Consider the following 19,404-nt stretch of genomic DNA (forward strand, 5'->3'; position numbering starts at 1 on the left):
TGCTGGAGTTATTTTTATTAATGTGTTATGGGGCTGGCCCTGTTTTATATACAGATATGTCAGTGGATTTCTTGGGGATAGGACTTGAGGACAGCAAATCTCATTGGTCCTGCCCTCCCTCTGTAATGAGGACAGTCTCCCCCTCTCCTCAGACTTCGTTCTATTCTAATATTAGCTTTTACATTCAAAAACTCAGTTACTTGCTTGAAGTGAGAGAAAGAAGCATCACTTTAGGTATCCCCTAACAATTTATTCTTCCTTGGGACCAAAGGAGTGGGTTTCCATTCTTTCTCTGATGTAAAATACTGGTGAAAATGTAAGTCTGTACTCATTAAAAAAAAAAAATTAAAAAAAATCAACCAACCCCTAAAAATTTTACTTACTCTCATGATTTTGTTTTGTTTTCTCTTTTAGTTCCATGTCCAAATTTGTATGGCCAGCTGAATGCTTTACAGTTCACCCTGGATGAGAGAAGTATTCTTTGGCTAAATCAGTTTGTGCTGGATTTGAAACAGAGTCTTATTCAGTTCATGGCCATGTACAAGTTAAATGACAATTCAAAATCAGATGAACATGTTGATGTTAGAGTTGATGGACTAATGTTAAAGGTACGCTGTCATTGAGGAGGGGTTTTGTGGTTCCTTGGAGGAAAAGACTTTTTCTCTTACTCTGAATAGCTGTGAGCAAAGCAGCTTAAGGAATAAATGGACAAATAAATGAACAAACAACCCACACAATAAGCAACGCTGCTCTGGAAAGCTATGCAGAATATGATGGTTTGAAGACAGACATCTGTCTACCATGCTACTTTGTCTATGTCCTAGGGGTATTTTGGTTTTGTATTGAAGACCTGAATGGGAGTATTAACAAATTATTTCACTGTGTTCAATGAAGCTGACATAGCAGAAGAAAAAAAATTGAGCATTAAAGTAAAAATGACTAGCAAAAAATTCCTATTTGCGCTCTGTATTAATGCAAGGGCCCTCCCTTGTTACTCTGGTTGTAGTATATCAAAACTTTTGTCTTGTTAGTGAATGCCTGGAGTAAAGAAGGCAGTTCAACCGAAGGTTTATTTCCTTCTCCAAAACCCATTCTCACCATTTTCTGTTTCACGCTGGCCCTTGGCTGTAGTTCAGGTATAGAAGTTCTCTATATGTTTATTCCAGAGGGGTGATGCTTGTTAATGCAGCTGAACATCAGATTTTTGCTTCCCTTGTCTCCTCCTTTGGAGGAGAAGGATTGTTCAGCAGACAATTTCTGCCCCCTCTGATTTGCATTGGGCATTGGTTTCCAAGGTTCAGAGGTGAGCAAAACAACGAGTCTTTTCGATGGTGCCCACAGGAGAGGTTTCAAGGATTCTAAAGAGATAACATATGGAGACATGGTTATCTTCCTAAGGTTCTTGGCGCATATTTAATGGAACTTTAAAAGGACATGGTTTGTACTGAATGAAAACAATTATTGAGAGCTAACAACCAGGCAACTACAAATACAGACTGATCTAATAGTGAGTTACTACATGTGAATAGCTCACTAAACTAAGAGAAGATAAAAGTATTCTCAAATCCCTCAGACCTTGATTCATATTAATTATTTCATCCCTGTATTAACTGCATTATTTTTATTCTAGAAAATTATGACTTTTATTATTGGTGTGCTTGATATTTACATATCATATAGTTAATTATGACATAGTTACATATTTGATTATTTTGTTCTAAGTCCTTTTATTTACGTGAAGAAACTTCATCACTCCCATCTTTTAAGTGTCTTTAGGATGACTTCTTTTCACTCTGATATTTCTAGATTCAGCATGGAGATGTTGTGACAGAAGGTAGCGTCACTGATACTATCAAAACTAGTGTGGCGAAGGTCCATGTCAACAACATCCATTACAGGATTTGGCATAAAAATATATATTTCCTTTAAAACTTGCACTAAAGATATGCAAGTTAAATTAAATCCGGTATGCTGAACTATTTTGTTGGGTTTTAGGAGTTGGAGTATTTTCTTATTATGAAAAAAAATTATTATGATTATCAGATAATGATCACAAAATACCTATTCTGTGTTCTGCAACGTTAAGAATATTAGCTGTGTTAGCACGTTTAATTGTTTCTTTGTATATTAACATAGAAATAAAATACTGTAGTACTCTGTAGTGAAAAACCCTATTTGACAAATCAGTTTGAAAGCCAGAGAATTATAATTTGGAGTTCAAAGTTGTAAATACTTGGAACACTTGAAGAAACTTTCTGCCAAGCTGTTTCTGAGTTGAAGAAATGAGACACTTCAGCCTAATGTAGCTGAACTAAATCTAAATCCTTCACATAAGAAAAGCCTGAGACCTTTACATTTTTATACAAACACTGAGTTTTAGAGGCCACAGCATCATTCTTAAAAATGAAGGGAAACATAAGTGATAATCTGTGAGCCTGACTTATCCCTGTTCTGTGTTAGTGTACTTGAGTTCTCATAAAACTATGATTATGTTCCTTTATTTTAGCTGTCATGGCTATTATTTTGTTTCTTTAATTGTATACCTTCTTAATCTACACATTTCTAACTAGACAAAATATATTTCTTTCTTGCAGTTCATCATCCCATGTGAAAACAAACCTGAAATTCATAAAGATCAACCTCGTGCACTTTCCATTCAAAGTTCAGAGATGATTGCTACAAATACAAGATACTCACCAAACTGCAGACACTCTGATCTAGAAGCTTTGTTTCAGAACTTCAAAGACTGTGAATTTTTCAGTCGAACTTTCACCACTTTTCCTAAGTCCCAGAAGAATTTTAATCTTTTGCATCCAATCTTCCAGAGACATGCTCATGAACAAGATACTAAAATGCATGATGTTTATAAAGGTTATATCATCCCAAAATTGAATAAATATGCATTAAAGACATCTGCAGCTACTGATGTTTGGGCCTTGCATTTTTCCCAGTTTTGGATAGATTATGAAGGAACGAAAAGTGGGAAAGGCCGACCAATAAGCTTTGTGGACTCATTCCCACTTTCACTTTGGATTTGCCAGCCAGTAAGATTTGCAAAGTCACAAAAAGAGCTTTTATCGCATAATCAGACAGCTTTGAACATTCCAAAAAGTGAATCTAGTGATCTTGCTAATAGACTGCAACGTAAAAAACTTCTAAAGGAATATTACAGCAGTGAGACAGAGCCCTTGACCAATGGCATTCAAATGTCAGACACTTCAGGAGCGTTTTCTGAAAGCTCTTCCTCTGATGCAGATGTACATGTTCTTGTCCATGTTCAGAAACACGTGAGCGTGCAGATCAATCATTACCAGTATCTTTTTTTGCTGTTTCTCCACGAATCTCTTGTATTGCTCCTAGAAAATTTAAGGAATGATGTAGAAGCAGTGACAGGAAAACCTGCAAAGCAAACTGATGTCTGCATTGGGATCCTACTGAAAAGTGCAGAACTAGCCTTACTACTCCATCCAGTGACTCAGGGAAACCCTTGTAAGTCTCCAGTTGTGGAAGAAGGAAGTCCCATGGCATCAGAACTCTCCCCTTTGGGAAATGGGGAAGCTCTTACTTCAGAGAGTAAATTAGTTGGCAATAAGATAGTGCAAGCTGGTATTACTAATTTTGATTATGTAAATGACTGCAAGCCTCTGAATGCTGAACTTAATAAAGGAATTTTAATAGATCCTCTTTTGTTTAAATCGGACAGTAATACGGATTTTCAGAAAGGAATGTCATTTTCAGATGATGCGTCAGATAAAGGTTTGGGAGATACGAGTGAAGGAGGAAGCAGTGGACTTTTTAGTAGAAGTGATTCAGAGGAGGTCTGTGGACCTCTAAGTGAGAAAAGTAGCTTGCATCCTAGAGATTCAACATCCATTTTAAATAAGAGAGAAGATTCTACAGAATTTTTCATTGATAAAGAGGATGACAAAAACATATTCTCAAGTAAGTTAAATGAACAGGAAGGCACAACTGAAGGCTGTCCTAACCAAGTCACTGACTTGGAAACAGAAACTGCCTTAGAATCTGAAGAGCTTGAAATCAACAAAGAGAAGGTGACTTCAGTTAGAATGTTTGCATCCCAGTCTTCATCAAGGTACAGAAGATTGAATCAATTTTCCTTCTATTTGAAAATATTTGTCAATCTTGGCCACATACTTTTAGTAACGGTCAATGGAAGTGAACATCTAGTAGATGAGAATTTTAAAAGTATGTAAAGATATAAGATACGCAGTATCCACCATTCAGTCAAAGCTAAAGTGAGCTGTTAATTGATTTAAACTATTTACTTTCACTTTAAATGTTAATACATATTGAGAAAAATATTGACGCAAATATCTACAGGAATGCATGTTGTTTCTATGCTTATATCTTTTTCTTGCCAAAGGATTATTGAATAATCAGATTTTTTCTTTTGTATCTTGCCTGGTTTAGAGGAATTTTTTAAAGTAACTTCTATCTAATTCCTTTAATTTGAAATAATAATTTCCTGATATCTTTATATTTAAAAAGTGCAAAGCCTAAGGAACGCTGCCCGTCCAACCTCCCTGCATTCTCTGTTTCTTACAAGAATATGAAGAGAAGTCCATCACAAGTCTCTCTGGATACCATTTCTATTGATAGTATGATGCTAGAGGATCATTTGATAGAGAGTGATGGAAGTGACAGCCAAAGCTTTCTGGAGAAAGGTAAGTAGGTTTAACAAAATATTTTTAAGCAATACATGAAAATGTTGTTTGTTACTAAAATAATACTCAAAAGGATTGTAGCACAGCAAATCCTGGATACTTTACAGCACTATTTCTGTTTGCTTCTCCGGTCAGTAATGTCAAATATATTCACAGCATATCACATGCTTTCAGGGAAAGCAATAAGGTATGCTACTTACGTAGTGCTACTTAATTAAACACTAAGTAATTTTCCTCTTGAGGAGAGTAAAAGCATTGCAGTGCTATGTTGCAACTCTGAATTAAGCAGAACTGTTCCCTGCTTTGCTTGAAAGCTGTTGCTTTGGCTGTAAGTGTTTACAGGTTTGTACCCTGAATCAGTGTTATGCTTGAAGTGGTAAAGAAGCTTTAATTTTACAAGTAGATGAAAAAGAAATGGATTTTTTGTTAATACTCACCATGCTTGTTACCAGGCAGATAGATTTGGTAGTCTCCTTGCAGCTTGTTCCTTACAGAGCAGTACCTAGCTATCGACGGTCTAACAGCAGGTATTTGTCCAATTTTTGCTCATCTGTGCATGAGCGTTTACTCCAGATCTGAGGGAGAAATTCAGGCATATGGTAATTATGTCTATATAGTCTGTAGTATTGTGGGCTTATGCAATTGTAATGATCTAGTAGCTTTCTGGCAAAACTGATTAAATAATTTTCTAATGTCAGGAAATATGATAAGACGACTTTATTGGTACCTCTTTTCTGATAAATTCTACTTTGAATAAAGAATGACAATATTTTTTTCTGTAGGGTTTCTTTTCAGTCTAGAGCAATGAGAAGAATGCTTTACTTGCAAACTTGTTATATATTTGCATTGTAGTATTCCTGCATGTGCTTGTGTGGGAGCATGCCATAAAATATACTTTCCGTTTTAAATAACCTTTATATGTGTTTTTAGCTTGTTAAACAATATTTAACTGCAGGTTAAGTCTGCATGCTTCCTAGTTGTCAAGGAAACATTACCATGATCACTCTAACGAAAATATATATAGCTTATTTCTCTAAACATAAAACCGCAAGCATTTGCTTTAAAGGCACTGTGCAGTGTTTTAGATACATGGCTTGGAATCTTTAACCTTTTTTTCTGCTGGATCAGTTTTATATTTGATTTGAAAGACTAAAAAAGGCCCTTCACAATTTTTTAAACAATGCATGTAGAGTGCCATTTTGGTTTTGTCACTATATCTTGTCTTGCATAGCATCTAGAACTTTGAACTCTCTGTTAGAGGAATGGATTTGGCAGTTCAATCATAAATATTTGTTTAATAAGTCGTTCAACTCATCTTAAAAAATGAGTTAATGTGTGCATACAGTAACAGACACTGACTTTATTCTTAATGCAGGAGTGATTCAGGTTATGCTATGCTAACTTTGCGTTTTTTCTGATGTATATGCGGAAGGTATTACAGCCACAAACTATCAAAGCCCATCAGAAAATGCCCATGAAGGAGGCACAGTGATTGAAAATTGTGATGGGTCATCTCCAGATGCCATGAGCGCTGCTTCAGAGAATGCCCATGAGACTAGTGAAGAAATGGTAATATTGAATTCCATTAGAATACATGCTTCAGTAAATTAAACCTTAAAATAGAGCTAAAACTCATGCTTCTAGAGGTGATTTTTCAAGTAGTTTGGGGAACTTTTGTTAGTGTATTATGTAAGCCTATAAATCTAGTGCATTTGTATTAAGTACAAATGAAGATTTTAATCCAAGTTACACTGAGCATTCTCTGTCCTTGTTGTCTCCTCTATAGCCACTATTGATAAATGACAGTAGCTGCTTAATGTCAGAAAATATTTCTGCTTTAGTACATAGCAATATTTTGTAATATCATCATGTTCTTTTATGCTCTGTTGAATATGATATTTAAAATGAGCTTTTTAACATCATCAAGTATATCTAAAAGAAAGCACCATAACTCTGACATCTCTTATATGGAGATGTTTCCTTAGCACTGGTAGCATTCTGTAGTATTTGCAAATAGGAGTGTAACAACAGCCCTACTGGGTCAGATCAGAGATGCCTCTTGTCCAGGGTTATGTCAGTATTTAGAGAATGCCCAGCATTTTGAGAAGATTAGAAGAATAGTGCATGTAGAGAGACATTCCCTCCCTGAGACATTATGCAGGGTCCAACTTTTTCCATCTGCCTATCTACTTATACCTTGCTGATCCTTGCCCTAATCAGTGCTTCTTAAATAATATTATTCTATCAGTTAAAGTCATGAACTGGAAACCTAAGAGTATATGGGCCCAAAGACAGACAGTGAATTTACTGAAATCTGTTGTGTGCTTGCTGACGTATTTTCCTTTTTAGTAATGTTAGTCATGTAATCCTACCTTTGCTTTAAACTATTTGTGGATCACCTTCATTTAAAAAAAAAAAAAAAAAAAGAGAGAAAAAAAAGCAGCTCACTTCAATGATTGGTTCCTTTTAAATAAATTTTCAATCATCTGTGCATATAGGTAATATGGAGAAACCAGAATTCATTCAGATTGTTATGCAAATGCATGTTAGCATATGTTTTTCTACTTGTAGACTATAACTAATAAGTCATTAGAAAAATGAGCCCAAAACAGTAGTAATGATGGACATATATCTTCTGATACCAAAGCTGACTTTTGAAACTGGCTGCTACTTTTTTTTGAAAGATACAGCAATCCAATAAATAGAGAAAAAGGGCTGACTACTATGCAGATAGCCAAAGTTTGGTAGCCTATCCTGGTTCTTTAACCTGGTCTGATTCAGCACCGCAAATGCTTGGTTGTGCTTATGATATGCATGAAGTTGAATGCAGCCTTAGAAAATTTCAGGTGTCACATAGGTCACATGCTTCTTTGTCAGAGTGGGGAAAGTCTGTCTTATTTTCATGGCTTTTTCTGTCCAATTCTGAATTGGTATTAGTGGGTTATAAAAACAAGTGTCTGTCTTTGGACAGACAATTGAGCAACCCATTGTCAAGCCAATGGGTACAAAAAGAAAAGAAGAAGAAATGAGAAAACTTTGTGCTTTTCTGTGAGCAAGGGTTAAGGATACAAAGATTCTTTTCCTTTTGTGGGAGAAAAGGTTTCGACAGAACTTAAAAAACAATTTCATATTGTTTTATCTTGATTTTGTTTACAGATGTCTGTTGTGGTTTTCCAAATATTTGGCGTTAATGGTGAAATTGACATCAGAGGTGAAGACACAGAAATATGCCTACAGGTCAACCAAGTGATACCAAATCAGTTGGGAAATATCAGTGTTCGACACTATCTTTGCAACAGAACTGTTGGTAAGAACTAACAATTAGATCTCAGTGTTGTGAAATTGGAGTTGGAAACATTTGTTCTAAGTAAATAAGAACACTGTATTAGCCGTAAAGCACAAAACCAGTTTTATGTTGGTACAATAGCATCCTTTTCATGCTGGTTTAGAATATCTACTCTGATTTCTTTCCTAATTGCTGTACATTAAAAGGGAAAGAAATAAAAATGGAACTATTTCTGATAGTGTGAGTAAAAAAATGTGTTGCATTGAATTCTGGTCATTAGTTTGCTTTTTTCAAATCAAATAAGTTGCATTACATTATGTTGTTATTTTATGAAGATGGAACTCCCTTACTGCTCTAACGATACTTTGCTTAAATGTACCTTGGTTTGAAGGGATCTTTCTTTTCTTCAAGATCTGTTTCTCTAGATTAAATTAACACCCACAGTTTAAACAGATTTATCATCTGTGGTTTAAGAAAAGGTAAAAATTGACTCCATGTCAGGAAAGATGAGCTCCAAGGACAGCCTTTTTTTTTTTTGCCTTTTTTTTTTTTTTTTTTTTTTTTTTAAGCTTGATAGCAACACAGGGTGTATTTTCATGCCAGATATTTGCATAACTAGATCAACCAGTGTATTGTCAGAGCTGTTCTGGGGCCTGAGTACATATACATTCTCTGCCAGAAAACCTAGTTCACATACTGTGAGGTTTTTTTCTTGGCATGATGTATTGGCGTGCCGCTTCACGTCACAGTTTGCTTTGCTCCCCTCTGCCAGCCTTCCACACAGATTGCTGGATGCCAGCTCCGTTGCGCTGTAGGGGTTTTGGGGCAGATCCCTGATGCACCTGCTTCCTGCTTCTGGTTCATCTGCTTTCCCAGGAAAGAGCTATAGCAGCTGTTGGCTCCCATTTATTTCCAGCCTTCCAGCAGCACGGATTTTCTTCAGGAAATTGTGCTTGGTGGTACAGCCTCTGATGCCCTAGCTAAAGAATCCATTTGCTGATAAGCTGAGCGGTTGCCAGCAGCTGCTGCCTGAGCAGCTGTTGCATGATGCTGCAGTTGCATTCAGGCATCTGAAGGCAAGAGGGAGGTCCAGCAGGGAAGACTCATGGCTGACCTTCAGTTCATACAGCAGGCAAACTGATTTCTGGTTATCTGTCATATCCTCTGTAAAAGCAAGAGGGAGTAAGTAGTAAGAACATGCCACCTTCCTGCTCTCATGTGGATCTAAAACTAGAACCTGCTTCCTCTGGTTCAGCTGATTATGAGAGGCTTGTGCATTGGCTGATTATTTTATGGACAAAAGGTTATAACGTGATTGGAATCTCCAAATACTTCCACTTCATATGTCTTCCTTTCTCTTTCTGGTGGCTATCTGGGTGGGTGAATTTTGGTGGGCCAGCAACGCTTTTTTTTTTTGTACATTGCTGGTCACTCCCATTCTGTAATGTGCATCTTCTCTCCACTGATCTTTTTTTCTCTTCACTGTAGGGCTGTGCTTTCTGTACTGAGTCAGGAATCTTCTGCAGCCACTGCTGCTCCCCATCTCCCACATTTATTCTAATAGAAGAACTAAGGGAGAAAGCAGGTTTAAAAAAAAAAAAAAAACAAACAATTCCAGAGGATCAAGGCTGGGAAGAAGCGTGAGAATTAGATCTAAAGGAACAATTTAAATGAGTTAATAGTAACAAAATACAACTACGAGAACAAGTGAGCAAAAGCGTAAGAAAATATCCCAATAAAAGCAACCCCCCCCCGCCCAAGACCTTTAATAAAACTTTCTCTAGTGCTGAATTAACAATTGTAACCAGTAAACTGAGGAACTATGCAAAGCAATGAATAATCAAGTCATAATTACAGTCTACAAAGGTGTTCTGGGTAAAAATAACCATTTAAAAGCTACTATACTGTTAATGGAGTAGGTGTAGAAAGGGAAGAGTGTGCCTAATTAGCTGGAATAAGTTTGAGGGCAATGTGGCAGCTGTGCACTTCCCTGCAGGGCTGGCTGCAGGACCATGCCTTTATCACATCTTGTCTGGCAGCAATAACAAAAGAAGGGGGGATAGAGTATGGCAGAGGTACTCTGGGAAGAGCAGTGCTTTTACTGAGACCTTGTCGTGCTTGGAGGAAAAGGGAGCAGCAGTTCATAGCAGCTTTTGTATTGTTTAATGCGATTTTTACTCCATCCTCTGACTGTGCCCCTTCCAGATATCTGCCAGATAAACAAGATTGACTTCACAGCTGAGACTGAATGTGTGGTCTTTTCTTCTGCCACTTTTCTACACTTTAGTGGATTCTTCTGGCAATGACGCAGGCACTCTTTTTTGGTCTGGAAGTACTTAGGGCACATACTGCTTACTTCTTTCTCTGTATTTGTGGGAAGAATATAGATCCTTGAGGGAAACAAAGTTTCCCAAAGCAATTGCAGAGACTCATTGGACAGAGTGGTCATTGTTCTCCCATCTGGAGAGTTGCCCTTCCTCTCAAGGACTCTTGGTAGCTTAGCTAATCTCTTCTGTCTGGACTAGAGCCACAAAAGGTACCTCATACTTGCACTGTGCTTTTTTTTTGGGGGGGTGGAGGTGGAAATGTGAGATCTAGCACTTCTTAAACATTGGAAGGATTGAAGGATGGAGTCATGGCTGTTGTGGAAACCTCTATTCACAGAGCTAGCAAAGGAAGAGGTTCTGGTTCACAGCAGAGGCTGAAGATTCTCATGTTCATTTGGTCTTTGTCAACCTAGATCGATTGATATGTTCATCTACCGTGACTCTAGTGCCAATAAATATGTGCATGTGCCCTGACTCTACTGCTGTGCTAGGTCATCCATGAGAACTCGGCACCACACAGAAAGGGGAACCCGATTAATCTACAGATAGGAAAGCAAATTAATTACTCTGCCGGGCTGCTGTAGCTCCAGGCAGTGTCTGTTGCATGCTGTGCTGAAACTAGAAATTACAGTTTTCAGACCTGTACTACATTCAGGCTGTGACAGTATTACTTGAATAAAGTTACTGCCTCTTGCTATATGTCTGTCTGACTGCACTTGGTCTGCAACAGTTGACTAGCCTGTATGTTTTCTGGGATGAATATAGAAAGTTAATTATCCTTCTTCTCACCCCTCCTCTTACCCCACTTTTTTTTTTTTTTTTTAAATAGACAAGTACAAAACAGACACTGATACAGTTCCTCCTGACTGCTCAAAACCTTCTTCCCAGTACTCTTTTGGAGCCATTTTCCTGGAGACGGCATCTTTCATTATAGTTGGTATCCATGAGCATTGCATGCATCTGTTTTCCTTAGTTTGGCTCCCTCTCAGAGGAAGCACATTGTCCAGGAACATAGTAGGTGTTTAACTTTTCTAGGCGCCATAGCAGCATCCCCACTAGGGATGTGGTCCACTTCTCCAGTTGTTAGGAACCTGGACCAAAGCCAGTTTTGCGCCAATGTCCTTTGTTGTCTTGTAGGTTCTCAATAGGCCCTTTATAAGCTGCTGCTGGTGAAGGTTGCAGAGGCATCTCAGAGCGATCTGGTCTGTAGTTTTGCTTAAGAGGAACTGAAAGGTAACATTCCCCTGCTACTACTTCCCAAGAGCAAACAGGAATTCCTCCTAGGTCCAGTGCAGAACTTGCTGTGACTGGTAACCAGTCATCACTGGGGCTCGGCTCTGGGTCTGCCTCTGGCCAGTGACTAGGCTAAGTGCATCTGCAACTTTGCAACGACAGAAAATCTTTATCTATCCATAAAGAAAGCTTATGCTCTATGATCCTACCTTGAAAAGGCTTTGAGGATCTAGAGATACTGATCCTGGGGACAAGAACTTGGGAGAATGCAAAAGGGATTGTTGCAAAGACCTGTGGGATACCTGTGGGAGGGTGCTGTAACTTCAGCGTGGACACGTTGCCTCATCTGCGTAACTTTTATTCACTCAAAGCTAACCTCCTAACTTTTTGAATGAGTCTGACCCAGCATAGTGTCAGTGTGACTTAGTGAATTGTCATCTGGTTTATACAGTTTTGATCTGTGCTTCATCTGGTTTAGCATATCAAGAACCCGAATCCTTAAATGCTAGTGCTGTGAACAGTTGTTATAGCATTGCAGGAGCAATTAACAATATACTAATGATACCTTTTAAAAATACGTTCACATGCTGCAAATATCTTCTCTTTAACAGGATACCCGAGTATAACTATAGAGACTTGATATATCAGAAAGCTCGTGTCTCGCAAATGTAATGTGATCAGCCGTGACGCCTTGGACTTTAACCAAGTGCCTTGTAAACCAGCTGTGTAATTCAGAAGGAACACTAACTCTGTGAAGTATGGTTTTTCTTTATATGAAGGCATCCAGGATAAGCTTTACTGAAGAGAATGTAACTTGCAGCCCACCAGCATACTGTGTTTTTCTTTTGCAGTACAAGTCAGATTATTCAGGGTAGGTTCTGTCTGAAATGGAGTGGTAAAGTACACTGTATTTGTGAGAGTACGCATTATTACTTAGCATTAGATAGTATACAGCAAAGAAGCCACCACAGAGGAAACCTGCACTTCATAGGATCACAGGATAATTGAGGGTAGAGGAGTGGAGGCGATGTCCAGATGTCTGTAGTCCAATCCTGTTCTCAAAGCAGGGTCAGCTCTCGGATCAGGCCAGGTTGCTCAGGGCTTTATCCCAATCAGCTCTTGGAAGGAACCTCCAAGGGCAGAGACTGCACAACCTCTCTAGGAAGCCTGCACCACTGCTTAATTTTCCTCATTCCTTACATTCAGTTTGAACCTCTCTCGTTGCAATTCGAGCTGTTGCCTCTCCACCTTCTGACGAGCCCCACTGTGAAGAGCCTGACTCTGTCTTTGTCTTTGTAACCTCATGGTAGGTATTGGAAGGCTGCTAGCAGGTTTCCCGTGTGCCTTCTCTTCAGCTTTCTGGTAATTGCTCATACGTGCACAAGCAGAAATCAGGAAGGGGAGATTACAATAAACTGCGTGTCAGTAGTATGGGGAGAGGAGAAAGAATAGTATTAAAGAAACAAAAATAGAAAAAGGAAGTCTTACTTCATCTTTAAATTTAACTTTATCCACTTCTTTTTTCCAATTTCTGAGCTTATAAACATGGGATTTTCCTGAGGGAAATTGGATTTTCCAGAGTTTAAACCAAGAAGCATTTTTTTGTTTTAATTCTCAAATTTGTTTAACAGTTAGATGCTCTACTAATATAAATTGACATAATTCAGTTCATTTTACTTGAGTTACTTTGATTTCAGCTATCTTTAAGTTTCAATGTTTGCTTCTTAATATAATTACTAGGAATACACTTTTTGTCATACAGATAATTTCTGTGGGTCAGCCATCATAGTGACCAAATGACTTGAGAATCCCATGGCATAATTATTTCTGGTGGTGAACCCTCTTTTTTGTACAACAAACGGATACTGGCCATCCGCCCCGCCCGCCCCCCCCCTCCCCCCCAATCTGGTTACCTTAAATTTTTTCTTTTTTAGCCCTTTTTTCTCTTTTTTCCCTCTCCCTACTGGTTAAAGGTACTGCAACCAACAAGAAACTGCTAGAGGTTTTTTAAGGTTCAAATCTACTGCCACCCAAACAGTGGAGGCACCCTGTGCTCATGTTTTCCATCTTACTGCATTGCCTTTCATGTTCCTGTGTGTTAGCAAGTAAGTTCCTGCGTCAGGAAATTCTGCCTTTCCAACAGAATACCTGCTGTCCTGAGAGTGAACTGACTTAAATGTTCTTCTGAAATAAAAACTGAAGAAGTTAGTGGGAAAGTATGCAAAATAATTGTTTTTCCATCGACAAGACATTGAGGGAACAAATTCTTTGTGCATGGTGATACTTCCATATTGTTCTTTTCCGGTGAGCTGCTAGTCCTTGTATGTACTGTTTATTTTTCTTTAGTACCTTGGAGTGATATACTTAGAAATTTACTCTGAAGTTCTGTATTTGCAATGCTATAATTCGTGGATAATACTTCAAAAGTACTTCTGGAAAATCAGTTGGACAATAGAGGTAGAAGTAATTGCATCATAATTGCTCTTTTGCACATTGCAAAGTTTTAATGCAAATTTGTTTTCCTTTTGCAACAGGTTCTGACTGTAAATCTGTGGCTGGACCAGTTAATTCATCGCCTGAGATTAGTTTGAGATGGGAAAGTGGGCCTAGTGCTGTCATACATTCTCTGCTGGCTGTAAAAAACGGTTTTCTTCAGTGTCACGTAGAGAACTTCAGTGCTGAATTTCTAACATCTTCCCTCACAAACATTCAGCATTTTCTAGAAGACGAAACTGTTGCAGAAGTGATGCCTATGAAGATAAAAGTTTCTAATGCAAGGATTAACCTAAAAGTATGTTAACAATGAGCTATTTGGCTGCTCTAAAAGAAAACGTGTTCTTGTTTCTTTGATGATGAACTACTAATCTGGATACAGTTAACTTCAAAGAACCTGCTATCATACTGTGGAAGGTCTTTAGATAACACTAAACCAATTTAAAAATCCATAGATTTGGTTAGCTCTGTGGTATGCCTACAAGGGAATTCTCTGCATGACGAAGCTATTTATATGAATTAATATTTTATACTTTTTTTCTCCTCTCCCAGTCTCTTTTGTAGAGTGAAAGTGTCTGGGAGTTTTATAGGCAAGGTATGCCAAGTTCCTAGAGGCAGAATGTGGGTTTTTCTGGTTCGGCTTTTTTGCTTAGCATAGTAATGGTTTTCTAATTACAAAACACAAATTTTAGAGGTTAATTCTCTCTCCTATTTAGAGGATAGTTCTTGCAATGAAAGTTCAGTACAAACAAAGGAAAAAGGTTATGGGAATTCCAGTTCAAACCACTTGGATGCGGTTTCTTAGGACCCAGATTTCATGTTCTGCTCTACCTGGAAACAGATACTAAGTAATGCAAGCTTTTAGCACCACCATAGCTTAAAATAGTAACATTAAGAGGACACTCCTGCTTAAGTCTCCTTGGGGATTTTCTTTCAGACATTTAAAGGAGATGGTGAGTTTTGTGCTGCACAACCATTGAATATAAAGATAAGGACACTTTTTTTTTTTTTGGGTGTGGGATGGGCAGGGACACAACAAAAAAACCAAACATGAAGATAAGATAATTATAGCATTGCTTTGGAAATTAATAATAGCCCATCTAAACTTTGAACAAAGTGAGGACTGGAGCAGCAGCTCCAGTTCTGCATCTGGGGCTAAGGCCTTGATTCTGCTAAGATCATTCTTGACTGGAAGGGCAACTGTTCTCTCTACTGTGTCCTACTGGAGTGCATCGCTATTCCCTCCCTCCATGATGCAGCTTTTCCACCCCCTGAGGATCCTTAGGCACTCCTTTAGGGCCCTTTCTACTACAGGAGTAGCACAAGCACTTTCTGTAAGAGCTGTGGATCTGTTCCTTGGGTTTCAGTGTTTCGCAAACGTGAATGCCCAAATGCAAAAAGGAAAGTCTTAACATATAGTCATTTAAATTTAAAAACAGGATTGTGCTGGTTTATTGGCAAGAAGGCAGACTTCAGCAAAATGTTCTTGAGGAAGCAGCTGTTTGAGGTGGGAAATACACGTTAATAAACCAGCAATAAGAGTCTGCTTGGCAGTGAAAGCACTGAAGTGCTCACTCAGAAGTGCGCACGAGTCACAGTGAAGTTACTCATGGTGGTTGACAAACTGCAAATTTGACATACAATACAGATGATTCATTTCTATAGAGTTGTTGGGTAATAAAGAGCAAAAGGATATGGTTCAAATTTATGCTGCATTGCCTATTCAATGCAGTATATTCTTTTGTTTCTTCTGCATGAGACTTGATGCGGTGTGTTTCATGGGGAGGAAGAATTTAGGAAAGGTTATTTTATTTTTTGCATTTTCTACTGCAGTCTCATTGGTGTTTCGAGAAGCTTTGGCAGTTATATCTCAACAGCTTTCTTGCTATGTGCTTAATGCTGATGTGTATAGTTTCTGATGATACTGGCTGCGTTATTCTGCTTGACAGGGATAATGAACTATAAAGACTTCCTGGGGACACCCCAAAAGAAGTAATTTGTGAAGTTTCTCTTCTGTTGAGTACAGTAATATAACTGAACTGCAGCTGGTGTCATCCCAAACTCAATTCTAAAAAGGCAAAATCCGTTCAAGAATGATAGCTGTACCCATTCGATCTTTAAATAGTTCAAGGGAAAATCAGATACTATGTAGTACAGGCTTCTTATCTCTGACTCTCAGAGCTCCTGAGCTAAAGAATGTCTTGAGTTGGGATATAATCTTATTGAGATGTCTGTAAAAATACTTTGAAGTATTGAGTTCAGCAGACTTACTCCAGAGATAAATTTGGGCCTTTAATATGATCTCTGGGAAAAAAAATGGAGCAAAAGTTTAGTGGAGATCCCATTAGAAAATGCTACTCTGAAATGTTCCCTTTTGAGTTTCATTAAATCCACCCATGTTTAATTGAACATCTTAATTGGCTACTTTGATTTCCTGGTAAACTCATTTTTCAATACTTGTATTTTTTAGGATGACAGTCCACGTGAAAATCTCAAGGCATCTGAGCTGGTACCCATAAAACTACACATTGACATACTCTGGATAGAAAGAAATGATGATGGCTCTTTTCTTATTAGAGGTTTGTATGTTCCTGCACCTCGATATCTCAATATCAATACATTTAGAGCTGGAACTTTACTGCTGTCTTTCACAGCTACGTCAAAGAATCATAAAGTAATCTAGTTTGGAGGAAGCCTCTAGAGCTCATCTGGTCCTACTCCTTGCTCAAAGCGGGGGCAGATTAGATCAAGTTGCTCAATGCCCTGTCCAGTCAAGTTTTGAGCATCAAAAGCCAATACCACAACCTGCCCCAAATAATCTGTCCCGGTGTTTGATCACCCTTATGGTTCATTTTTTTGGTAATGTCTAATGGGAATTTCCTTTGTCGCAGCTTGTGTCTACTGCCTCCTGTCCTGCCACCTCAAGACAGAGGCACTTGAGCACTTGCCAAGCACCTCAGGGAAGTTTGGTCCATCTTGTGTATACCTTTCCTATAGGTAGGCAAAGGTGGCGTTAAGATCCCCCCATAGCCTTCTTATCTTCAGATTTGATGAGTGCATCTCTCCGAGCCCCTCATTTGTACATCAGGTGCTCCTGGCCACGATTATCTTGGCGGTCCTCTGCTGTTGGTATTTTTCTCACACTAGGGAATCCAAAACTGGATCTAGTATTCCAGCTGTGGTCCCACTGGTGCTGAGTATACGAGAATAATAACTTCCCTCATCTTGCTAGCTATACCTTTGCTAGTACAGCCTGTATGTGCCTGGTCTTTGCTGTCAGAGCTCGCTGCTGACTCATGATAAGTCTTCCCATTGACCGAGGCCTACAGGTCATTTCATGCAATGTTGCTTTCTGTCCAGTTGGTCCCCAGCGTGTAGTGGAGCAAGAGGTTATTCACTCCCAGCTGCAGGACTTCACACTGGCTTCAGCTGAACTTCCTGAGGCTCCCGTCAGCCCATTTCTCCAGCCCGTCCAGGTTCCTCCGAAAAACAGCCTTGCCCCTCAGTGTCAGTCACCCTTCAGTTCGGTATTGTTCACCAAATTGCAGAGGGTGCACCCCGCCTTTTATCCGGGTCCTGAATATATTAATCCAACAGTATGCAACGTATTGTATGACTTGAGGAAGAGGAGGCTGCAGGGTGATCTTAACGGCCCTTTCACCTACCTCATGGAAAGGTACGGCAAAGGTGGACCAGACTTCTCCGAGGTATGCTGTGGTATGATTTGCTTGTATTTTAGTTTCTCCACCTTATCTAATACATTGTTCGAGTGTTTAAAGATGTTCAATGCATTTTGGTCATCTTTTTATACTAAACATTGCAAGAAGCAGTAATGTAGTGAGAAAATACGGAGTTTTAAGGTTCCTTTTAGCTCTCATTTTTTCCCCTTTTTGCTGAAGTGCTTTGATCCCTATTCTTGTCATGGACTGCTCAGGTACAGTGACTTCAAAAGCACAGGTCAAATGCTGCCTGCGCTGCAGTGATTGATGTATCTGCAGTGCTACATTTTTGAGTCCTCACAGGTGTGTGTAGTGGGAGGAGGGGGTAATGAACAGAAAACTCTTGTTTAGAAGGAAATGTTTAAAAAAGAAAAAAAAAACCAACCCAGAGTATTTTTTTAGACTACTAAGAACCATGACCCTCATTTTTTCTCTTGGTGTACAGCAGCATATTTTAATAGATACTACAGTGCACTTCGGTTGTAACTGCTAGAAAGTTTCTTTAATGCCAAGTCATTTAAATTATTTTCTAATTTAAAAACTTGCTTGATCCTGCAGGTTTATCTCACTGTGTCTTCAAATGTAACTGCAGTCTTCAGATCTGATTTGGAGCTGGAGATAGTGTATTAATAGCAATATTAATAGTTCTCAAACTTCTAATTATTCAGAGTGCGTATTCTGTGGTGATGATACTGTGATCGTTTTCTTCAAGCTGGAAGCTACATATTGCTTCTTCTCATGCCTCCTTTCCTTTCTTTCTTCCTCAAAAAGGATATATGACTTTTAATTATTTTTTTATTCTTATATTTGATATTGGGAAGTAAATATAAATGTACTTAACATTACAAGTATATTTGTTTAGGTGGTTTTACTTTTGTGCTGATGAGAATCAAAGTTTATAAAACAAAAAAAGACAAAAAACCCTACCTTCTACCCTATATATTTCTGTGATATAGACAATCAAAGAGTAAATGATGTGTCAAAGATGAAGAATTCAAGTAGTGCATTGCAGCAAGCAACTGGACCTGTTGGACATAAAACACAGGACCAAGCCACACAGACTACTTGTGAAATTCCCAGATCTTCTAAATCAAGCAGGGATTCAGTTGACTTCCTTAAAAATGAGGTATTAAGGATTCCTTTTGACTTCCCCCCCCCCCAAAAAAAAAAAATTGTTACAATCAGTAATCATCATAATTGTTAGATTATCTGGGTGTGGGCTTGGGGGTTACTTCTGGTTAGAAATCTGTTTGAGATGGAAAATATGAATTATGGATATTATAGTATGGTTCAGCACTTAGGCATGCAAAATACATTTAATACTGCTTTCTAAATAGGGTAATAATTCACTGCAGACTAATTCTTCTCCTTTACATCAGAGGGAGTTTTATGAGGGAGCAAGTCCCTTATTCTCCCCTTCTCCCTCATCCCTGTACCACACAACTGCCAAAGACAAAGGACTAGACTGTTAAGTCAGACCCTTACTAATCTATTAATCATACCTGGATTTTGAATTGATGATGACAGAACCCGCGTATCGATTTGGCTCTTTTCTTCACTGGGTAAGAATCCGTTCCTAGAGCTTGGAACCTGGTGTCGTTTCTGCTCCGCTCCAGAGTGGAAATGACGTAGCTAAAACATTGGGTATTGGGTGTCTTGCC

At 38.6% G+C, this 19,404-nt stretch overlaps 1 protein-coding gene across 2 annotated transcripts in view; it reads left to right on the forward strand.

The window, feature by feature from the left end:
• The window catches only part of BLTP3B (bridge-like lipid transfer protein family member 3B), a 60,738-nt gene that overhangs the window by 39,083 nt on the left and 2,251 nt on the right, over window positions 1–19,404 (forward strand). For both annotated transcript variants that reach the window (XM_052774425.1, XM_052774424.1), the window contains 8 exons: window positions 415–608; window positions 2,595–4,093; window positions 4,510–4,685; window positions 6,118–6,254; window positions 7,842–7,992; window positions 14,066–14,322; window positions 16,495–16,603; window positions 18,700–18,869. In XM_052774425.1, coding sequence (XP_052630385.1) covers window positions 415–608; window positions 2,595–4,093; window positions 4,510–4,685; window positions 6,118–6,254; window positions 7,842–7,992; window positions 14,066–14,322; window positions 16,495–16,603; window positions 18,700–18,869 — 2,693 coding nt within the window. The remainder of the gene's footprint in view (window positions 1–414; window positions 609–2,594; window positions 4,094–4,509; window positions 4,686–6,117; window positions 6,255–7,841; window positions 7,993–14,065; window positions 14,323–16,494; window positions 16,604–18,699; window positions 18,870–19,404) is intronic.

This window comes from Harpia harpyja, chromosome 23, assembly GCF_026419915.1.
Source record: "Harpia harpyja isolate bHarHar1 chromosome 23, bHarHar1 primary haplotype, whole genome shotgun sequence".
Lineage (NCBI taxonomy): Eukaryota > Metazoa > Chordata > Aves > Accipitriformes > Accipitridae > Harpia > Harpia harpyja.